This window comes from Brassica rapa, chromosome A01 (genome assembly GCF_000309985.2).
Source record: "Brassica rapa cultivar Chiifu-401-42 chromosome A01, CAAS_Brap_v3.01, whole genome shotgun sequence".
Taxonomy (NCBI): Eukaryota; Viridiplantae; Streptophyta; class Magnoliopsida; order Brassicales; family Brassicaceae; genus Brassica; species Brassica rapa.
The window spans coordinates 22,697,616-22,718,408 of record NC_024795.2 but is presented as its reverse complement, the minus strand read 5'-3'; the positions used below and the strand labels follow the sequence as shown (position 1 = coordinate 22,718,408).

The following is a 20,793-nucleotide window of genomic DNA, read 5'->3' as shown; positions in this document are numbered from 1 at the left end:
AGTAAGGCATCATCATTCTCCGGTATAGGTGTTGAGAAACTCCGCGAGATAAATTCAAAGAAATCAAAAGAAAAGAGAAGAACCATAAATAAATATTCATTTAAATATATTTATCGATTGTGTAAATGAACAATTTATGGAGTCAATTGTGGTAAGGGTCATTTTGGTGTATATTTATAGGAGACCAATCAATTAAGAATATAGCCATGGTTTAGGGATCGTGTCTTTTTACCCCGTAAATAACATTGAAGTTCTCTATAGCGCGTGAGCGTTTGTATGCCACCCACAACAACATATATCATTCTATTTATATTATCTATATAGAATAGGTATCTCAAACAGAAATTCAACAATAGAAAAAAATTTAATTTTCTTTATATTATTAACTTGTAGTGTTTAATGAAATAAACATAATGTCTAAATTCACAAAGGCAAAGTTAGTTCATCTGACGATATAATTTGTATATCTTCTAACTCCATCGCTCGGGTATAAGAAACACTTGTATCTTAGGGCGTGGTAGAGTTGAATGAAGGTTGTCATCGGGTAAGCAAAATCAAAAGCATAATGTGTAATTGGGTAAGCTAAATTTTATTTAATTGGAACCAATCTTTTGATCTTTTTAGATATAAGAAACTCACCAACAGAACCCACAACCACAGCTAGTAATGTATTCGATGTAAAAATAAAATATTCATTTCCATCTGGCAAGCAAATGCTAAAAAGGTCGAACCACCATACGTAGATGTCATTCCGGAGTTTTACAACGTATATATCTACCTCTGGTTTGAGGCTTAGCCTATATGAACCTTTGCTTGCCAGATGATGATGACTATTTTATTGGTGCATGCAAAAGCTGAGACTGGGCGGTTTGCAATGCAGAAGGTATTCATATCGTGTTTTCAAAAAAAAATTATCTGTGTACACAACATCTTTCACCATATTTTATGTGATCGTACTGCTTACACAAGAAACATGAAATATCATTTTAGTACTATCTCAAAGTATATGATCATGTTATAATTATTTTATGATTATAACATTGTTGTCAGAAGGGGAGAATCTTTCCTCTTTCTGGTTGTTTGAAAATAGCTCATATCACAATTCATGATTCTCAAAGTATCATTATATTTTATATCATATGAAGCTCTCCAATATATTCACAGATGCATACCAATAGTTGGTTAGAACAAACAAATGACAAATCACATTAACAAGGATTATATAACAAAAAACAAAGAAAAAATCCTATGGTCACCCTAAGATCTCTCTAAAACCTAAACAATCTTTAGACAACACGAAGGCAATCAAAAACAAGTTTTGCCAATTGACATAGTTGGGTTTTGTCTATTCTTGGTGAGGTTTTGTTCCCTATCTCTCTCTCTCTTCATACATTTTTTTTCTCTCTCTTTGTCTCCCAGAAAAGAAAAGAGAGAAAAAATCATTTTCTGCTCGAAAAAGAAGAATTTTCTTGTTGAAGAATCGATCAATAGCGTGTGTTAGCTGCAATGCTAACTTGGGAGAGCCAGGTTAGGCTTGCAAGCAACACCGCCTTGACGAAGAAACTAGCCTTCATCACATTCTTCATCATTGGGTTATGTCCAGCCATAATGGTCATGTCTCAGGAGCACAAGGTTGTGCCAGGCTCAGACGCAGATTCCCTCTTGAGATTCAAAGACACTTTAGCGAATGCTTCTGTCATTAGCAGTTGGGATCCTTCAACCGCGCCTTGTAAGCGAAAGTCATCAAACTGGTTCGGTGTTCTCTGCTTTGCCGGACATGTTTGGGGTCTACAACTTGAAGGAATGGGTTTAACCGGGAAGCTAGACCTTGAACCATTGACTCCTATCAAGGACCTAAGAACCTTAAGCTTCATGAACAACAATTTCGACGGTGCAATGCCATCTGTCAAGAAACTCGTCTCGTTGAAGTCATTGTACTTGTCTAACAACAGGTTTACAGGGGAGATACCCGCGGACGCGTTTGATGGTATGCATCATTTGAAAAAGCTTTTGCTGGCGAACAACGCCTTTCGCGGGAACGTCCCTTCTTCTTTAGCTTCTTTGCCATTGCTTTTAGAGGTGAGGCTGAATGGGAACCAGTTCCAAGGGGCGATACCTGATTTTAAACAGAAAGATCTTAAGTTAGCTAGCTTCGAGAACAATGACCTCGAGGGACCTATACCCGAAAGCCTACGTAACATGGATCCTGGCTCTTTTGCAGGTAACTAAACAAACTTTTTAAGATCTACGCATGTTTTTTTTTTAATGTTGAATAATTATGATATTACAAACTATGAAAAATATTACAATTTACACTGAGTTCTTGAATTTGAAGTGAAAATGATTGTTCTTATTTTTTTAACAACTCAGGGAACAAGGACTTGTGTGATCCTCCACTAAGCTCATGCTCAGGGGATTCATGGTTTTTTCTGGATCCTCCTTCTACTTCCACGGAGAAGAAGAGCAAGAGCAACTCTTTCTACACAATTGCAATCGTTTTGATTGTCATTGGTGTAATACTAGTGATCATCTCCTTTGTGGTTTGTGTCTTTCACACCAGAAAACAGAAGTGCTTGTCGGCTTATCCATCCGCGGGGCAAGACAGGACATATAAATACAGTTATGATCAACCCGCGGACACGGAGAGAGCCGCGGAGTCTGTTACTAGCTACACTACTAAGAGAGTAACAGTACCGGACCAGGACAAGCTCTTGTTTCTGCAAGAAGACATTCAGAGATTCGACCTTCAAGATCTTCTAAGAGCTTCTGCTGAAGTACTTGGGAGTGGATGCTTTGGTGCTTCTTACAAAGCCGGGATAAGTAGCGGCAAGACGCTGGTCGTGAAGAGGTATAAACATATGAACAACGTGGGAAGAGATGAGTTTCATGAGCATATAAGAAGGTTAGGGAAGCTGAGTCATCCGAATCTGTTACCTCTTGTGGCTTACTATTACCGTAGAGAAGAGAAGCTTTTGATCGCTGAGTTCATGCCTAACCGTAGCTTGGCAAGCCATCTTCACGGTAAGCTTACTTTTTGTCAATGATATTATTATAATAATAATTATTATTTTAATTATTAGTTTTAGAGCAATTTTCTCGAATAAATTTTTATAAGTTTTTGTGACAAAAATAGTCCTTAAAAAAACCAAAATAGTCTTTTTTATTTTGAAAATTTTAATTTTAATTTTTAATTTTTAAAATTTTGAACTCATCCCAAAATCCAAACCCTTAACTCTAACTCCTAAGTCTTAGATTAGTTAACACTAATGACAAAAAAAAATTAGTTAACACTAAGAGTATAAATGCATATTTACCATTCAATAAAACAAATTTTGGTCACTTTTCTTCTTAGGGGTATATTTTTGTGAAAATAAACTAAAAAAAATATCTAAGAGAATTTTTCTTATTTTTATTATTATTTTTATGCTTATTATTATTATTATTATTATTATTATTATTATTATTATTATTATTATTATTATTATTATTATTATTATTATTATTATTATTATTATCATCATCTTGTCAATGATAATAGTTACTTGACTAGGTTTTAACGTGATAAAACTGCTCTGTTGTTTCAGGGAACCATTCTGTGGATCAACCTGGATTGGATTGGCCGACAAGGCTAAAGATTATACAAGGAGTTGGTAAGGGTTTAGGTTACTTGTTCAAGGAGCTACCAACACTAACCATCCCTCACGGTCATCTCAAGTCATCAAACGTTGTACTTGACAAATCATTTGAGCCTCTCTTAACAGACTACGCGCTAAGACCAGTGATGAACTCAGAGCAATCTCATAACCTAATGATCGCTTATAAATCTCCAGAGTACAGCTTAAAGGGACATATAACCAAGAAGACCGACGTTTGGTGCCTCGGTGTCCTGATCTTGGAGCTTATAACCGGTAGGTTTCCTGAGAATTATCTAAGTAAAGGGTACGATGCTAACATGAGCCTTGTGACTTGGGTGAGTGACATGGTGAAAGAGAAGAAAACGAGTGACGTGTTTGACAAGGAAATGATTGGGAAGAAGAACTGTAAAGCAGAGATGCTGAGCCTGTTGAAAATAGGGTTGAGCTGTTGCGAAGAAGATGAAGAGAGGAGGATGGAGATGAGAGATGCTGTGGAGAAGATAGAGAGGTTAAGAGAGTCGGATATTGACTTGGAAGCTTCTACCAATGTCTTTGCTTCTCGGTTGATAGAAGATGATGACTTTGGTTTTGCGGTGAATCGATGATGAGTATGGTCAGTCTTATCAATGGAAAGAAGAGTTTGAAAAAAAAAACAATTTGTTATGTTGATGTAAGAAAAACAATTTGTTAACTTTTCCAGCTTTATAAAATCAGTCACTCTCTCGTTCGTGTAAATTAGTTTGCATAGTCTCATTAAGTTTACTCATTTCTCCATATGATTATTATTATAACATTACAATAGTGTATCCTACACATAATACATGAATCTATGCGTGAGATTAGGACTTTTTTTTTCAAGAAGAAGCTACAATAATGATCCATTATTGTTCTAATTTGGAGGTAATAGGAGTCCTTGAAAGTCCTAATTTAGGAATACCGCAGATTTTATATTGAAGCCATCCGAGAAAAGGCCAAGATTCTTGGAGAGCATGCTACTCTGTAATTGATGAAGTTCCAAAAGGGAAACGTGAAGAACAAGTATGTGAATTTAGGGTTAGTATCTGTAACAGTGGATAAAGATAAAGGAAGCCAACATGCTCTCAAATGAGCAGGTCATCATATTGTCTCCAAAGGACAAACTATCATCCTCCTCCATGTTCTCCAAGAACAAACGATAGTGCACCGTGATCTGAAACCAGGAAACATTTTGATTGACCCGAACAATCTAAGCAAAATCGCCAAACAAGTCCCTGAAGCTGCAGAGGACGTCTACTCCTTTGGTATCTTGCTTCTCGACCTGCTCACATCGAAAAGACCTACTGGTTTTGCTTACAACGTTGAGCAAGCGGTGGAGCAAGGGACATTCAAGGATATGTTAGACGACTCAGCAGTTCATAACTGGCCAGTGGAGGAAGCTTTAACTTTGGCAAAAGGTTGCGCTTAAATATGCACAGCTGAGAAGGAAAGACTGATCAGACCTAGGGAAAGTGGTTTTACCAGAGCTCATTAGACTGAGAGCTCTTGCAGATGCCAATATGGAGTGTATAATGTTCAACTATAGCAGAGCCCCATCACCAAATCATAGCTTTTTGTCTCTTTACCACCAGTTGAAAGTACTGAAAAATGCTGAGTGTTTAAACATTTTTGTTATATCCTCATTTTAAAATGAAAATATTTTTAAAGTATTACAGGATAAAATGAGTTAGTGTAACGTCAGATGGCTAGTATACACATTCAAGTACTTAGTTTTATTGGACACGAAGAAGAACTTTGGTGCATTATATATACTTTCCATAAATTAACTTTTAAAACATTAACATAAAATGAGCTAGTGTAAACTTGTTGTATCTATGCTAACTTTACTTTTGTTTTCGTTTTAGATGAAAACGACGAGGGTTATAATCCTTGTATGTTGAAGGAAAGATGAACTGAGGCCATTCTTTTTTTTTGGGTGTAATGTATTCATATTGTTTATATTCGTAAGCAAAAAAAACTATAGGAAAGTATATGTTAGGTTTGGTAGTAATACCTCTGCAACACGTAAACTCTGTTTTGATATATACAAGACGAAATCTGGATCACACAAATCCTAATGCTAATCCTAGTTAGCTTCTAAATTAAGAGATACTCGTAATTATACATATACTCTAAAGCTATAATGTAAAATATCAAATCAAGATTGGCACTCAGTGATTTTATAACAAAAATAAAGTTTAAATTAATATAACAGTATTTATATCATAACTAAGAACTTTATTATCATTTTTTATGATTTTCCATAATAAAAATACAAATTATAAGTTTTAATCATTTTAAATTATGTGGACACAAATAATATATAACCAAATCAGTACGTATGACAGATCAACAAAAAAATAACACCAATCAAAATTTGTCACATTAGTAAAAACTCCACGTAAACTATCATGAATTTTTCGCCTAGGACTTGTGCTGCATGCATATATAAAGTTAATTATTATCTACATAGACAATAATACAAAATATAGTTTATTATTATTTTCTCATCGTGCCACTGTAATTATTCAGACCAAAATACAATAAACTAATAAGAAGTCCAAAAAATTACAACCCACATTAGACCCAAAAAAACTATAGCCCACACCAAACCTTCTAAATACCAAAAAAAATACTAGTAATCTAATCAATTTTCAGTAACTACTTATATTATCTACCTAAAGAAATGATTGCACTTCACAACGTTTTTGAAACAGTAACGTGCCGATTCTTCATTCTGTCTTCTTAATTCAATGATTTTGATGGCTAGTTCCCTTGTATTGATGACCTCTCTCTAAACCTATATAACAGATACCTTCTCAATTTTATCTTCAAAACAAAAATCCTCCCAGTGAACTTCAGAAATCCAAATATAGCCTCTAATACCATTTCCAATGGTTATAAAAAATAGAGTAACTCTATAATAGAGTTTGAGTTTGCTCTAATGGTACTCTATTTTAGAGTATAAAATAAAGTGATGAACAAAAAAAAACAAGTTATTCTATATTTGGAGTAAACCTATTTTGCATTATATTATAGAGTGAGAAATAGAGTCTTATTGGAGCATTTTTACTCTAAACTTTATTTTAGAGTGAAAAATAGAGTGTGGTTGGAGATGCCCTAAAGACCTATATGTATTGTTTATGCTAAATATGAATCTTGTTTTCAATTGATAGGATTTAAATTGGTGAATGAAAAAATATGTTGAAAAAAAAAAAGAGAATCAACCAGTTAATGGTATATTGAAGATGGTTCAATTATCGCTGTCAGTGAACGGCCATTAGTGTATGCATTTGATTATAGCTCTTTTGAGCTCTTGCTTTAAGAGGAAAACTATAATAATCACAAAGTCTAATAATCTGTTCAAGATAAGAATTTGTTTTTGATATATTACATTATCTTTCTTAAAATAAAAAGAGAGTTAAACTGTTAGATATGTCAAAACTATTTGTATAATTGATCTTCAAATGATGGCAAAAATGATCTTCAAATATTGAAAATAAGAAAGATATATTTCAAACAAAACAACCAAAAATAAAGCCAACATAATATTATGTACTCATTTCATCATTTTCGATATGCAGATAATAAATTCCAATACAAATAATTTATATCCACGCGGTAACAAGGAAAAAAGAAACAAGCTAGGAAACAAAAGCAAATTATTAACATTTCAAGGCAATTATTTCAATATCACGCTAAGTGCTTAAGCGTACGTGTCAACGTCATGCGTTACTTTTTGCGTTCACATACTCAAACTCTAATATGCAAACAAGTATTTTGACCAATGGAATCGTCTATATAAACGAGACATACAGCATTCAAGAACAATTACAGAGAGAAAAACACAGTTCTGACAATGTCTTTTCTTGGCCATTTTCAAATTTTTCTTTTTCTTTATGCTTTGCTTCTTCTCTCAGCACAATCTCGCAAAACCGAACATGATACAGAATCTAGTGACGATGGTGCAGAAGGACAACGATGGGCGGTTCTAGTGGCTGGTTCTAAAGAATATGAAAACTATAGGCATCAGGTTTTGCTTCTTTTTTTTTTTATAAAAAGTCATTAGCATAAGATAAGAAGTGGTCTTAGCTAGGAGATTTCTATGAACTAATTATCTACTGTTGTTTTGATTTAACAGGCTGACATATGCCATGCGTATCAGATACTGCGTAAAGGAGGTCTAAAAGATGAAAACATAATAGTGTTTATGTTTGATGACATTGCCTTAAATCCTAAGAATCCCAAGCGTGGAGTAATCATTAACAGACCCGGGGGAGAGGATGTTTATCAAGGAGTTCCTAAGGTTCTTATAAGTTCTTTTGTGCATTTGTATATGCTTATAAATGAAGCTACAAACTTAGATGTTGTTGATGTTTTTGGTTGAGCAGGACTACACGGGAGAAGCTGTGAATGTAGAGAACTTTTTAAATGTGATACTTGGAAACAAGAGTGGCGTCACAGGAGGAAGTGGAAAAGTTGTGAAAAGTGGTCCGAATGACAATATATTCATCTACTATGCTGACCATGGAGCTACAGGATTTATATGTACGTATTTTACCATCATTTCATATCTATGATAGATGTTTCTAGTGATATACTAATCCATGGTTTCTTGATGTTTATTATTCTCAGCGATGCCCACTGGTGAAGCACTCTATGCAGAAGATTTCATCAAAGTCTTGGAGAGGATGCACTTGCTAAAAAGATACAAGAAGATGGTATGCATTAATAACTCAAGTAATTTCATTATCATCTCTCAAGTATTTTTCTATATACTGTTCTGTTCTTGAATTGTTGAAGTGTGTTATGTTAGGTGATATATATTGAAGCTTGTGAATCTGGAAGCATGTTTGAAGGGCTGTTAAAGACAAATCTCAATATATACGCAGTTACTGCTTCTAATGCAAAAGATAGCAGCTATGGCATCTACTGTGGTGATACATATCCTCCTTCTCCTCCTGAGTATAATGGTCTTTGTCTCGGCGACGAATTTAGTGTCTCTTGGCTTGAGGACAGGTAAAATTTTAAGAATCAAAATCTTTATGATTTGATTGTTCTTCAAGACATTAAGAATCACTTTTTCCTAAATGGTTCTATGTTTTTGATTTTGGGGGCAGCGAACTTCATGACATGAGAAAAGAGACTTTGAAGCAGCAATACCAAGTTGTAAAGAGAAGAACAAGATCTTCTCATGTCTGCCGTTTTGGATCAGAGGAGCTTCTTAAAGACTATCTCGTCTCTTACATTGGAACCAATCCTGAAAACAAAAACTTCAGTCTAGCTTCATTGACTGCCTCACAAATCTCTAACCTAAGCTTGGTCAATACACGTGAGATACCTCTGTTATATCTCCAGAAGAAGGTGAAGTCCTGACTGATCATTCAAGATTGCAAAATAAACAAATGATGTGTGTTTTTTTTTATGTCTTACTTGTTTATGTCTCAGATTCAAAACGCTCCTGTGGGGTCACCTGAAAGACAAGAAGCTCAGAAGAATCTGCTTGACGAAATGAATCATAGGAAACAAATCGATCAGAACATTATAGAGATTCTGAGAGTTTCACTTAACCAAACCAATGTCCTAGATCTCTTGACTTCCACAAGAACAACAGGACAATCTCTTGTAGATGATTGGGACTGTTTCAAGACTCTGGTAACAAACGCAACTCAAATCTTGTTACTTATATTACACGTAACAACAAGTATATATCGAATAAAACATGGCAGGTTAAGAGTTTCAAGAATCAGTGTGGAGCAAAGATGGAATACGGTATGAAGTATGCAGGAGCACTTGCAAATATTTGCAATATGGGAGTCGATGTGAAGCAACATGTATCAGCTATTGAACAAGCTTGTGCCCATTAAATTGTATGAAAAAAAAGTAATGTGATCGACTTATAAGTTATAAATAAGAAAGTTATTATTGCATAATATTTTGATTGTGTGGTCTTGTGACAAGAAAAAAATATAAGTGTTCTTGAACAATTCTCTTCCATAGAGGTTGTGTTTCTCCTCAGCTGCACAGGCAAGGAAACAAAACACAGACCTTTTTTTGGTAACACAAAATGTATTGTAAGAGAGAATCAAGGAACAAAAAACAATGTCATGTTCCTTAATGGTATCGATAACAATCCCTAGGCCTTCAATTCTTTCACCCTTTCTTGGCTCACAAGACACAGCAGCATACACGTCTGCTTCCATCGAACACTCAGCTATGAGCTTACGGATCAATCTGCACGCTTCGTATGTTTCTCCTGATATATCTCTTGCGTTTGTGGTGGCAACGGAAATGACTTTGCTTGTTCACTTTGGCGTGGATGAACTTCCTGGATAAGAAGACATTGAGCAAGAAAGGCCTCATGTACATACATGTCTGTTCTTTGCTTCTATGACTTCCTGTTGGGCCTCTTTTCGCTGCTTTGCCACGTGATCTTTGAGTCCATGCAGCTTGCACAAAAAGACTCCTAAACAATGCATTAAAAACTGGATCTTTAAAATACCCAAGAGATAAAGAAACAAGCTTTGAAGAGATTCACTCTCATCTCAAGCATCAGTAGATTGTGAGACATAAATTGAGAAAGCCCACATTTTTTTTATTCACATCCAAGGGCAACATACAAACAAGAACACACGCTAAGCTACAAAAACAGAACATCACAGCAATTACGAGAATGTACCCAGCGGTTGTGTAGTACAGACGACGCAATAAGAAGGGTTTACCTTTTTGACGATGGGAGATGATATTATAATGGAGGAGTGTTAGAAACGTTGAGAAAGTTAAAATGATTCTGTTATTATTCAGTTACACAAGAACCGGTTCCCGGATAAATGCCCGGTTAACACTAAACCAACTATACAGTTATATCAACTCTAGTATGGAGCCGGTTTCGATGGAGAATTTGGGAAATCAAGATTTCCATGAAACTGAAGAGCTCAGTTTGCTGGAACGAGTTGGCCGAGACAGACTCGTGTCGAAGGGGACGAGTGAGAAAGTTGATGAGACCAAGCAAGACATCTTCCTCGAGCGGTAATGAGAGTTAGTGAGACAGTAACTCTGATCGGATAAGGCGCGGCTCTCGATTCAATTCACCGTCTCGTGTTACGCTTTTCGGTTTACAATTCTAAAACCTTAAACCGGACCAGCTGATTAAACCCTCATAAATACTGGTGAAACAAGTCAAACCGCCAACCTCCAAATACCGGTTACGACTTGCTGCACACCAAGAAAACCAAAGCATAAACAATAAAGCTCAAATTTTCTGAAATGCTTTTTTTTAATATCTAAATCATAATCTGAATTTTTTTTCTTTCTTTTATATTTAAATTATAATTGTGTGTTTAGTGGGTCTTTACCTGGAGATATGACAAAAGCTGTTCTTCTCCACTTGAAACAATAAGGTCTGCATACTCCACACTTGTTATATTTCCACAAAAATGAAAAGGCTAGATATTCTTACAAAAAACAAAAAGACTAGAAAGAAGACATTCTTTAACCCAAATGGATTTTATATGTATTTACTATATCATAGATATTGCTACTGTTACTTGAAGGCTAAACCACATCATCACATTTAAATAGTTTTGAGTTTTGGTGAATGTGGTGGCTTGGCTTTTTGCCCCATGAGATGTTTTTCTTTGTTTGGGCACTTGGGGAGGGTTTTCATTCCAGTGAGATGTAAGAAGCCGAGTTCTATTTGTTAAGGCTAAACAATCCGCTATGTTCTTCTCAGTCATAATGAAAGAGGAAATCAATTTTAACCACAAATTATGTTCACGCTTCCATTCATAGATACAAGCACATATGTACATAAGCATTTTCAAATATATATTGTATGGATCTAAATCTAGCACTGTCCAAATTTGCAAACCTCCTAACCTTCTATTCCTTCTTCCGAGGTTTCAATCCAAAAGTTCATAACCTCAGAGCACAAACTTAACTGTTCAGTTTTTGGTTTTCGAATCTACATTGTTTTGTTTATGTGTTATAATGATATGTTCTAACTATTAACTAATAATATGTGTATGGAAGAATCGATTTCCAACCCATTATTCAACTAGTATTCTATATTACCTAGGTTAGGTTACACGTTCTGCCTTTTTCATCTATTTTGTTTTAAAAATCACAAAAATATGAAATATTTCATATAGTGTCTAATATCTTTCCTAAATATACTCCAAAACCACCACCCAAAATATCGCATGGTATCTATTGTATCTCATTAATTTAATTTTGAGAAAAAGTGAAATAAAAAAAAATTTGTTGTTAGAACCCACCACCCATACTAATTTCATAAGGCATTTAACCACCAGGACACAAGATTCTTGGTACTGTATATGTCACACGGCTTAAAATAATATAGAGTCAGCAGGCTTCGAACAATAATATTAGGCAACATAACAATTAATCAATCAAAGGACGCAAGATCTTTTATATATGTTGCTTCTCTGTTTCTCCAAGCAAAAGTTTGCCTGAATTCAGTTACAAAAAAAAAAAAAATTTGCTTGAATTATATAACAACCATGCATGTGTACTCATATTACGATCCACTGTTTCTCTGTCTCTCTTTGTGCATCTGAATTTCCTTGTGAAGAAATTATCGGCTAAAAATCAAGATATATCGTATAAAAACCTTATGTAGATCACAACAATTACGATTACGATTACGATTTCATTACGTTATAGTTATTCTTAAAATATCATAAGAGTGTGTGACTTTGTTTTAATTGTTCAGTAAGCTATTGATCAAATGAAAAATGGATCTTAAAACATCTACTAGCAACATTTGCAACCAAAATCTGAGAAACTCTTCTTTGCAACGAGTAATCAGCTTGCATTGCAAGGTCCATCTCCATGTCTTCGCCCGTGACAGTTGTAATGAGAAGAATAAAAGCAGCTCCAATGAAAATATACTAAAAAGTATCTAAGACTTAAAATGTAACTAAAATAAATGAAAATTTTAAATTTAAATCAAAAGCTTAACAACTGTTCCTCTGCACCCATCTTATTAGAACCCTTGGCAAATGACACAAGTCATTTTATAATTGACCATATTTTTTGTCAATAAAATAAAATCACCTACTCTTTATACTTTATATGATATTAAAAATATTTTTATATATTTTTATAAATCTTAAAATAAAATATCTATCTAACAAGATTCATTATTCATAGTTTAAATTGAAATGATTGAAGTTTAATATAATAGTATATTAAGTTTTTAATTAATGTAATAGTACTAAAACTAAAAAAATATATATTAAGATTCCATATGTTAAAAAAATTGTATAGATTTATTTTAGTTTAAGATAAGTTTATATTATTGACATACTTAGTGAGTATCTCACCAATAAGATTGCTCTAACAGCTCTTGTGTTCCACCAATGCTGACTGAACCATCCTTCAAGAACACCGTAATGGTGAGTCACATCTTCTTCTTTTTTTCAGCCAACACATTACCTTCAACAACAACCAGAGAAGAGTAAGCTTCAACAAAGTAGCAGCAGATTATTTATTAGACTAGAATATGATTTTAAATACCAACTAGATCTCGATCCGAGCAACCGCGCGGATTTTTGTTTTCATTTATTTTTATATAAATATTTTATTTTTAATTTAAAATTGGTATATATTATAATATATATGTGTCTATCAATTTTTAAAACATAATAAGTTTACGGTGTATTTTTTCATTGAATAGATTGTTTCAAACTTTCACATGTATTTGTATCTTCTTCTATATATATATTTTCGGATTATTATTTCATTGTTAAAATCGTAACTATATATACACATTAGTAAAATATTGTTTTATTGTCATATTCAAAGATATTGTAACATTTCACAAATTTAGAAAGTTTCTTAAAAATTAAACTTTTCGCTTCATAGATTTATATTATCGAGTAAATAATTAAACATTTAATTTTTGTTTAATTTTTAAAATAAACTATATAGTTTAAAATTTGTTTTCATTGGTTTAAGGTAGTAAAGATTAATCGTTGTTAGATAATATAATTTTGTTATTAAAAAAAATCTTTATAATTTTAAAAGTTAACATCGACAAATAATTAACATATGGAGGTATAATATTACAACATTAAATTATATCTATTCAATTTATACTATCTATAAATTAAATGAATCATCTATTGTTTAAATCCAATTATTCATAGCCTATTAAAAAATTTTGGTATGCCTAAAATTTAAATGATAAGCTTAGAGATTAAATGTAACATGACTTTTTAGGAATATGTCTATTAGGTCCATTTTAAAAAAAAATCACACATGAACCAAGGTTATGACTTCTGTTTTAATATATAAGATTATGATCATGTAGACAATCAAAACACCAATGTTGTCAAAAAGAAGATCTGTTTTGAGGCAAAACCCTTCCAGGGTTGCCAAAAGAGTTACCCATTAGACCACCATAAGAACGACTTTTCCTAATCTTAGTACACTTAAAGCAAGACATCAATCGATGCATCGGTCAAAAAAGCCATGAAAACCGTGCCACTAAATGAAGCTCCATTGAACTCATTGTAAGCAACTTTGTCTCCTTGAAATTTAGGCACTAATGGAGATGGTCTAACAGATGGTCTAAAAGAGCAGCAACTTCGTCAGCAAGGAAGAACTCCTCATTGATTTATAGGAAAAAAGTTGCCATCATACAAATCAATTTATATATATATATATATATCCTATTTATCCAATTATCTCAAAAAAGAAGCTAGCAAACAAAAGCAATAACATTAATACGCAAATTTAAATACTACGTTGACATCAGCAGTTAACATTATGAGTTACTTTTTTGGGTTTAATATTATGAGTTACTTTTTGCATCCACAGACTCAAACTTTAATACGCAAACGACTCAAAGAAATTTTCTATATAAACGAGTTATATACTACGGTATTCAAGAACATCAACCGCAAGAGAAAAAAAAAACAGTTCTTTAGAAGTCTTATTACGACAATGTCTTTTCTTGGTCATTTACAAGTTCTTGTTTTTCTTTATGCTCTGCTTCTTTTCTCAGCAGAATCTCGCAAAACCCAACTATTTGATACAGAATCTAGCGCTGATGATGGTGCTGAACACGAAAACTACGGGGATAAGGTCTATTGATTTTTCGTGTATAAGAAGTTCTAACCATAAGAAGGAAAGAAAGTGGTCCCAGGGAGATTATATGAACTAAATCTATTGTTTCTTTGCTTTCGCAGGTAGATGCGCGAGATATCCCTCTGTTATATCTCGAGACGAAGGTGAAGTCCTAATCTTTCAAGATTGAAACATAAACGAAAGATGTGTCTGTTTTTGATGTTTCACTATATATTTATCTCTCAGATTCAAAACGCTCCTGTGGGTCACCTCAAAGACAAGAAGCTCAGAAGAATCTGCTTGAGGAAATAAATCACAGGAAACAAATCGATCAGAACATTATAGAGATTCTTAGACTTTCACTCAAAAAAACCGATGTCTTAGATCTCTTAACTTCCACAAGAACAACAGGACAACCTGTTGTAGATGATTGGGACTGCTACAAGACTCTGGTAACAACCCCTTATCAATTATTGTTACTTGTGTTCCACTTAAAGACCCTTAAAACAAATATATACTGAATAAAACATCACAGGTTAAAAGTTTCAAGAATCAATGTGGAGCAAAGATGGAATACGATATGAAGTATGCAGGAGCACTTGCCAATATCTGCAATATGGGAGTGGATGTGAAGAAAAGTGTTGCAGCTATTGAAGAAGCTTGTGCCCATTAAATTATATGCAAAAAATAATATTGTGATCGCCTTATAAATATGAAAGTTATTGCATAACATTTGATTGTGTGGAGATGGTTGATGCCTATTTTACTTGATAACGCGAAAGTCTTGGTCTTAAATTGGATTCGTAGTATAATAACCTCGTACCAATTCTAGTTTCAAGAATTCACGCGAAAGTCTTGGTCTTAAATTGGAGAATGAGTAAGTGATCGGATAAGGCTCGGCGGCACTCGAGTCAACATCTCGTATTCACGTGTTATGCTTTACGGTTTACAGTTCTACAACCTTGAACCGGAGCAGCTGATTAAATCCTCATATATACTGGTGAACGGGACAAACCGCCAGTCCCAAAATATCGGTTACGACTTTTGCTGCAGACCAAAAAACCCAAAGGATAAACCCTGAAGTTTAAATTTTTTGTTGCCATAAATGTTACGTAACATTCATTTTTGCAGAGAATGTTCAGTCGAAGCTAGAATTTGATCAGTACTTCCATTGAGTGTTTTTTTTTTCATTTTTAATGGATTAAATTAAGAATGATTATGTTATTTTACTATTATATGGTTTGATCAACCCATATTGTAATTAAAATGTTTTGCAAAATAAATAATAATATATCTCATCGGTCATTTGATAAATTTTGTGATTGTCATTTATCATTCTACATAATTTAAGTATAATATTTTATTTTATATTTGAATTAAAAAAATTAAATTATTATTATCGTTAATATAATTAATTTTATATAATTTTAGTTTTTGCTTATCAATTAAAGCTAAATTAATTTTAGTCTCTAATTATATTTTATGATAATTATAATTGAATTAATTAATTTTCTGCAATAAAATTTTCAAAGATTCTGAAAAGTTTTTATTAGAGTTTATAGTGATTGAACCGGTGGTATGTTAAGTAAACCGGTATAGAAAGGAGTATAAATACATGTATACGGTGTAAAATACAGATAAGAGAATACAATACATTTTCTTTCGATTATTATTATTATTATTATTATTATTATTATTATTATTATTATATTATTATTATTATTATTATTATTATATATATTATTATTTTATTATTATTATTATTATTTTATTATTATTTTTATTATTATTTTTATGCTTATTATTATTATTATTATATTATTATTATTATTATTATTATTATTATTATTATTATTATTATTATTATTATTTATTATTATCATCATCTTGTCAATGATAATAGTTACTTGACTAGGTTTTAACGTGATAAAACTGCTCTGTTGTTTCAGGGAACCATTCTGTGGATCAACCTGGATTGGATTGGCCGACAAGGCTAAAGATTATACAAGGAGTTGGTAAGGGTTTAGGTTACTTGTTCAAGGAGCTACCAACACTAACCATCCCTCACGGTCATCTCAAGTCATCAAACGTTGTACTTGACAAATCATTTGAGCCTCTCTTAACAGACTACGCGCTAAGACCAGTGATGAACTCAGAGCAATCTCATAACCTAATGATCGCTTATAAATCTCCAGAGTACAGCTTAAAGGGACATATAACCAAGAAGACCGACGTTTGGTGCCTCGGTGTCCTGATCTTGGAGCTTATAACCGGTAGGTTTCCTGAGAATTATCTAAGTAAAGGGTACGATGCTAACATGAGCCTTGTGACTTGGGTGAGTGACATGGTGAAGAGAAGAAAACGAGTGACGTGTTTGACAAGGAAATGATTGGGAAGAAGAACTGTAAAGCAGAGATGCTGAGCCTGTTGAAAATAGGGTTGAGCTGTTGCGAAGAAGATGAAGAGAGGAGGATGGAGATGAGAGATGCTGTGGAGAAGATAGAGAGGTTAAGAGAGTCGGATATTGACTTGGAAGCTTCTACCAATGTCTTTGCTTCTCGGTTGATAGAAGATGATGACTTTGGTTTTGCGGTGAATCGATGATGAGTATGGTCAGTCTTATCAATGGAAAGAAGAGTTTGAAAAAAAAACAATTTGTTATGTTGATGTAAGAAAAAAATTTGTTAACTTTTCCAGCTTTATAAAATCAGTCACTCTCTCGTTCGTGTAAATTAGTTTGCATAGTTTCATTAAGTTTACTCATTTCTCCATATGATTATTATTATAACATTACAATAGTGTATCCTACACATAATACATGAATCTATGCGTGAGATTAGGACTTTTTTTTCAAGAAGAAGCTACAATAATGATCCATTATTGTTCTAATTTGGAGGTAATAGGAGTCCTTGAAAGTCCTAATTTAGGAATACCGCAGATTTTATATTGAAGCCATCCGAGAAAAGGCCAAGATTCTTGGAGAGCATGCTACTCTGTAATTGATGAAGTTCCAAAAGGGAAACGTGAAGAACAAGTATGTGAATTTAGGGTTAGTATCTGTAACAGTGGATAAAGATAAAGGAAGCCAACATGCTCTCAAATGAGCAGGTCATCATATTGTCTCCAAAGGACAAACTATCATCCTCCTCCATGTTCTCCAAGAACAAACGATAGTGCACCGTGATCTGAAACCAGGAAACATTTTGATTGACCCGAACAATCTAAGCAAAATCGCCAAACAAGTCCCTGAAGCTGCAGAGAACGTCTACTCCTTTGGTATCTTGCTCTCGACCTGCTCACATCGAAAAGACCTACTGGTTTGCTTACAACGTTGAGCAAGCGGTGGAGCAAGGGACATTCAAGGATATGTTAGACGACTCAGCAGTTCATAACTGGCCAGTGGAGGAAGCTTTAACTTTGGCAAAAGGTTGCGCTTAAATATGCACAGCTGAGAAGGAAAGACTGATCAGACCTAGGGAAAGTGGTTTTACCAGAGCTCATTAGACTGAGAGCTCTTGCAGATGCCATATGGAGTGTATAATGTTCAACTATAGCAGAGGCCCATCACCAATCATAGCTTTTTGTCTCTTTACCACCAGTTGAAAGTACTGAAAAATGCTGAGTGTTTAAACATTTTTGTTATATCCTCATTTTAAAATGAAAATATTTTAAAGTATTACAGGATAAAATGAGTTAGTGTAACGTCAGATGGCTAGTATACACATTAGTAGTACTATAGTATTAGTTTTATTGGACACGAAGAAGAACTTTGGTGCATTATATATACTTTCCATAAATTAACTTTTAAAACATTAACATAAAATGAGCTAGTGTAAACTTGTTGTATCTATGCTAACTTTACTTTTGTTTCGTTTTAGATGAAAACGACGAGGATTATAATCCTTGTATGTTGAAGGAAAGATGAACTGAGGCCATTCTTTTTTTTGGGTGTAATGTATTCATTATTCATATTGTTTATATTCGTAAGCAAAAAAAACTATAGGAAAGTATATGTTAGGTTTGGTAGTAATACCTCTGCAACACGTAAACTCTGTTTTGATATATACAAGACGAAATCTGGATCACACAAATCCTAATGCTAATCCTAGTTAGCTTCTAAATTAAGAGATACTCGTAATTATACATATACTCTAAAGCTATAATGTAAAATATCAAATCAAGATTGGCACTCAGTGATTTTATAACAAAATAAAGTTTAAATTAATATAACAGTATTTATATCATAACTAAGAACTTTATTATCATTTTTTATTTTTCCATAGTAAAAATACAAATTATAAGTTTTAATCATTTTAAATTATGTGGACACAAATAATATATAACCAAATCAGTACGTATGACAGATCAACAAAAAAATAACACCAATCAAAATTTGTCACATTAGTAAAAACTCCACGTAAACTATCATGAATTTTTCGCCTAGGACTTGTGCTGCATGCATATATAAAGTTAATTATTATCTACATAGACAATAATACTAGCCACTGTAATTATTCAGACCAAAATACAATAAACTAATAAGAAGTCCAAAAAATTACAACCCACATTAGACCCAAAAAAACTATAGCCCACACCAAACCTTCTAAATACCAAAAAAAATACTAGTAATCTAATCAATTTTCAGTAACTACTTATATTATCTCCCTAAAGAAATGATTGCACTTCACAACGTTTTTGAAACAGTAACGTGCCGATTCTTCATTCTGTCTTCTTAATTCAATGATTTTGATGGCTAGTTCCTTTGTATTGATGACCTTTCTCTAAACCTATATAACAGATACCTTCTCAATTTTATCTTCAAAACAAAAATCCTCCCAGTGAACTTCAGAAATCCAAATATAGCCTCTAATACCATTTCCAATGGTTTACTCTATTTTTTACTCTAAAATAAAGTAACTCTATAATAGAGTTTGAGTTTGCTCTAATGGTACTCTATTTTAGAGTAGAAAATAAAGTGATGAACAAAAAAAATAAGTTATTCTATATTTGGAGTAAACCTATTTTTCACTATATTATAGAGTGAGAAATAGAGTCTTATTGGAGCATTTTTACTCTAAACTCTATTTTAGAGTGAAAAATAGAGTGTGGTGGTTGTTGGAGATGCCCTAAAGACCTATATGTATTGTTATGCTAAATATGAATCTTGTTTTCAATTGATAGGATTTAAATTGTGTGAATGAAAAAAATATGTTGAAAAAAAAGAGAATCAACCAGTAATGGTATATTGAAGATGGTTCAATTATCGCTGTCAGTGAACGGCCATTAGTGTATGCACTTGATTATAGCTCTTTTGAGCTCTTGCTTTAAGAGGAAAACTATAATAATCACAGTCTAATAATCTGTTCAAGATAGAATTTGTTTTTGATATATTACATTATCTTTCTTAAAATAAAAAGAGAGTTAAACTGTTAGATATGTCAAAACTATTTGTATAATTGATCTTCAAATGATGGCAAAAATGATCTTCAAATATGAAAATAAGAAAGATATATTTCAAACAAAACAACCAAAAAATAAAGCCAACATATTATTACTCATTCATCATTTTCGATATGCAGATAATAAATTCCAATACAGATAATTTATATCCACGCGGTAACAAGAAAAAAGAAACAAGCTAGAAACAAAAGCAAATTATTAACATTTCAAGGCAATTATTTCAATATCACGCTAATGCTTAAGCGTACGTGTCAACGTCATGCGTTACTTTTTGCGTTCACATACTCAAACTCTAATATGCAAACAAGTATTTGACCAATGGAATCGTCTATATAAACGAGACATACAGCATTCAAGAACAATTACAGAGAGAAAAACCACAGTTCTGACAATGTCTTTTCTTGGCCATTTCAAATTTTTCTTTTTCTTTATGCTTTGCTTCTTCTCTCAGCACAATCTCGCAAAACCGAAATGATACAGAATCTAGTGACGATGTGCAGAAGGACAACGATGGGCGGTTCTAGTGGCTGGTTCTAAAGAATATGAAAACTATAGGCATCAGGTTTTGCTTCTTTTTTTTTTATAAAAA

The 20,793-nt window shown here is 33.1% G+C and overlaps 3 protein-coding genes across 3 annotated transcripts in view; all 3 read left to right on the top strand.

Annotated features, from left to right (window-relative positions):
* The window catches only part of LOC103835927 (vascular-related unknown protein 3), a 208,304-nt gene that overhangs the window by 7,876 nt on the left and 179,635 nt on the right, over positions 1 to 20,793 (top strand). The window lies entirely within an intron of this gene.
* Positions 237 to 6,053, top strand: LOC103836695 (pollen receptor-like kinase 4). The gene is made up of 3 exons (XM_009112991.3): positions 237 to 2,221; positions 2,371 to 3,021; positions 3,585 to 6,053. The coding sequence occupies exons 1-3, from the start codon at positions 1,507 to 1,509 to the stop codon at positions 4,238 to 4,240; spliced, it is 2,022 nt and encodes a 673-aa protein (XP_009111239.1). The 5' UTR covers positions 237 to 1,506; the 3' UTR covers positions 4,241 to 6,053.
* On the top strand, positions 7,461 to 9,591 carry LOC103836684 (vacuolar-processing enzyme delta-isozyme). The gene is made up of 8 exons (XM_009112981.3): positions 7,461 to 7,683; positions 7,792 to 7,956; positions 8,042 to 8,198; positions 8,286 to 8,371; positions 8,467 to 8,669; positions 8,771 to 9,014; positions 9,099 to 9,305; positions 9,380 to 9,591. The coding sequence occupies exons 1-8, from the start codon at positions 7,510 to 7,512 to the stop codon at positions 9,515 to 9,517; spliced, it is 1,374 nt and encodes a 457-aa protein (XP_009111229.1). The 5' UTR covers positions 7,461 to 7,509; the 3' UTR covers positions 9,518 to 9,591.

Coding starts and splice junctions, on each gene's coding strand:
- LOC103836695 (XM_009112991.3), top strand. CDS start 1,507: ATGCTAACTTGGGAGAGCCAGGTTAGGCTTGCAAGCAACACCGCCTTG. Junction 2,222..2,370: donor GGATCCTGGCTCTTTTGCAG/GTAACTAAACAA, acceptor TTAACAACTCAG/GGAACAAGGACTTGTGTGAT. Junction 3,022..3,584: donor CTTGGCAAGCCATCTTCACG/GTAAGCTTACTT, acceptor CTGTTGTTTCAG/GGAACCATTCTGTGGATCAA.
- LOC103836684 (XM_009112981.3), top strand. CDS start 7,510: ATGTCTTTTCTTGGCCATTTTCAAATTTTTCTTTTTCTTTATGCTTTG. Junction 9,015..9,098: donor TGTTATATCTCCAGAAGAAG/GTGAAGTCCTGA, acceptor TTTATGTCTCAG/ATTCAAAACGCTCCTGTGGG. Junction 9,306..9,379: donor GGGACTGTTTCAAGACTCTG/GTAACAAACGCA, acceptor AAAACATGGCAG/GTTAAGAGTTTCAAGAATCA.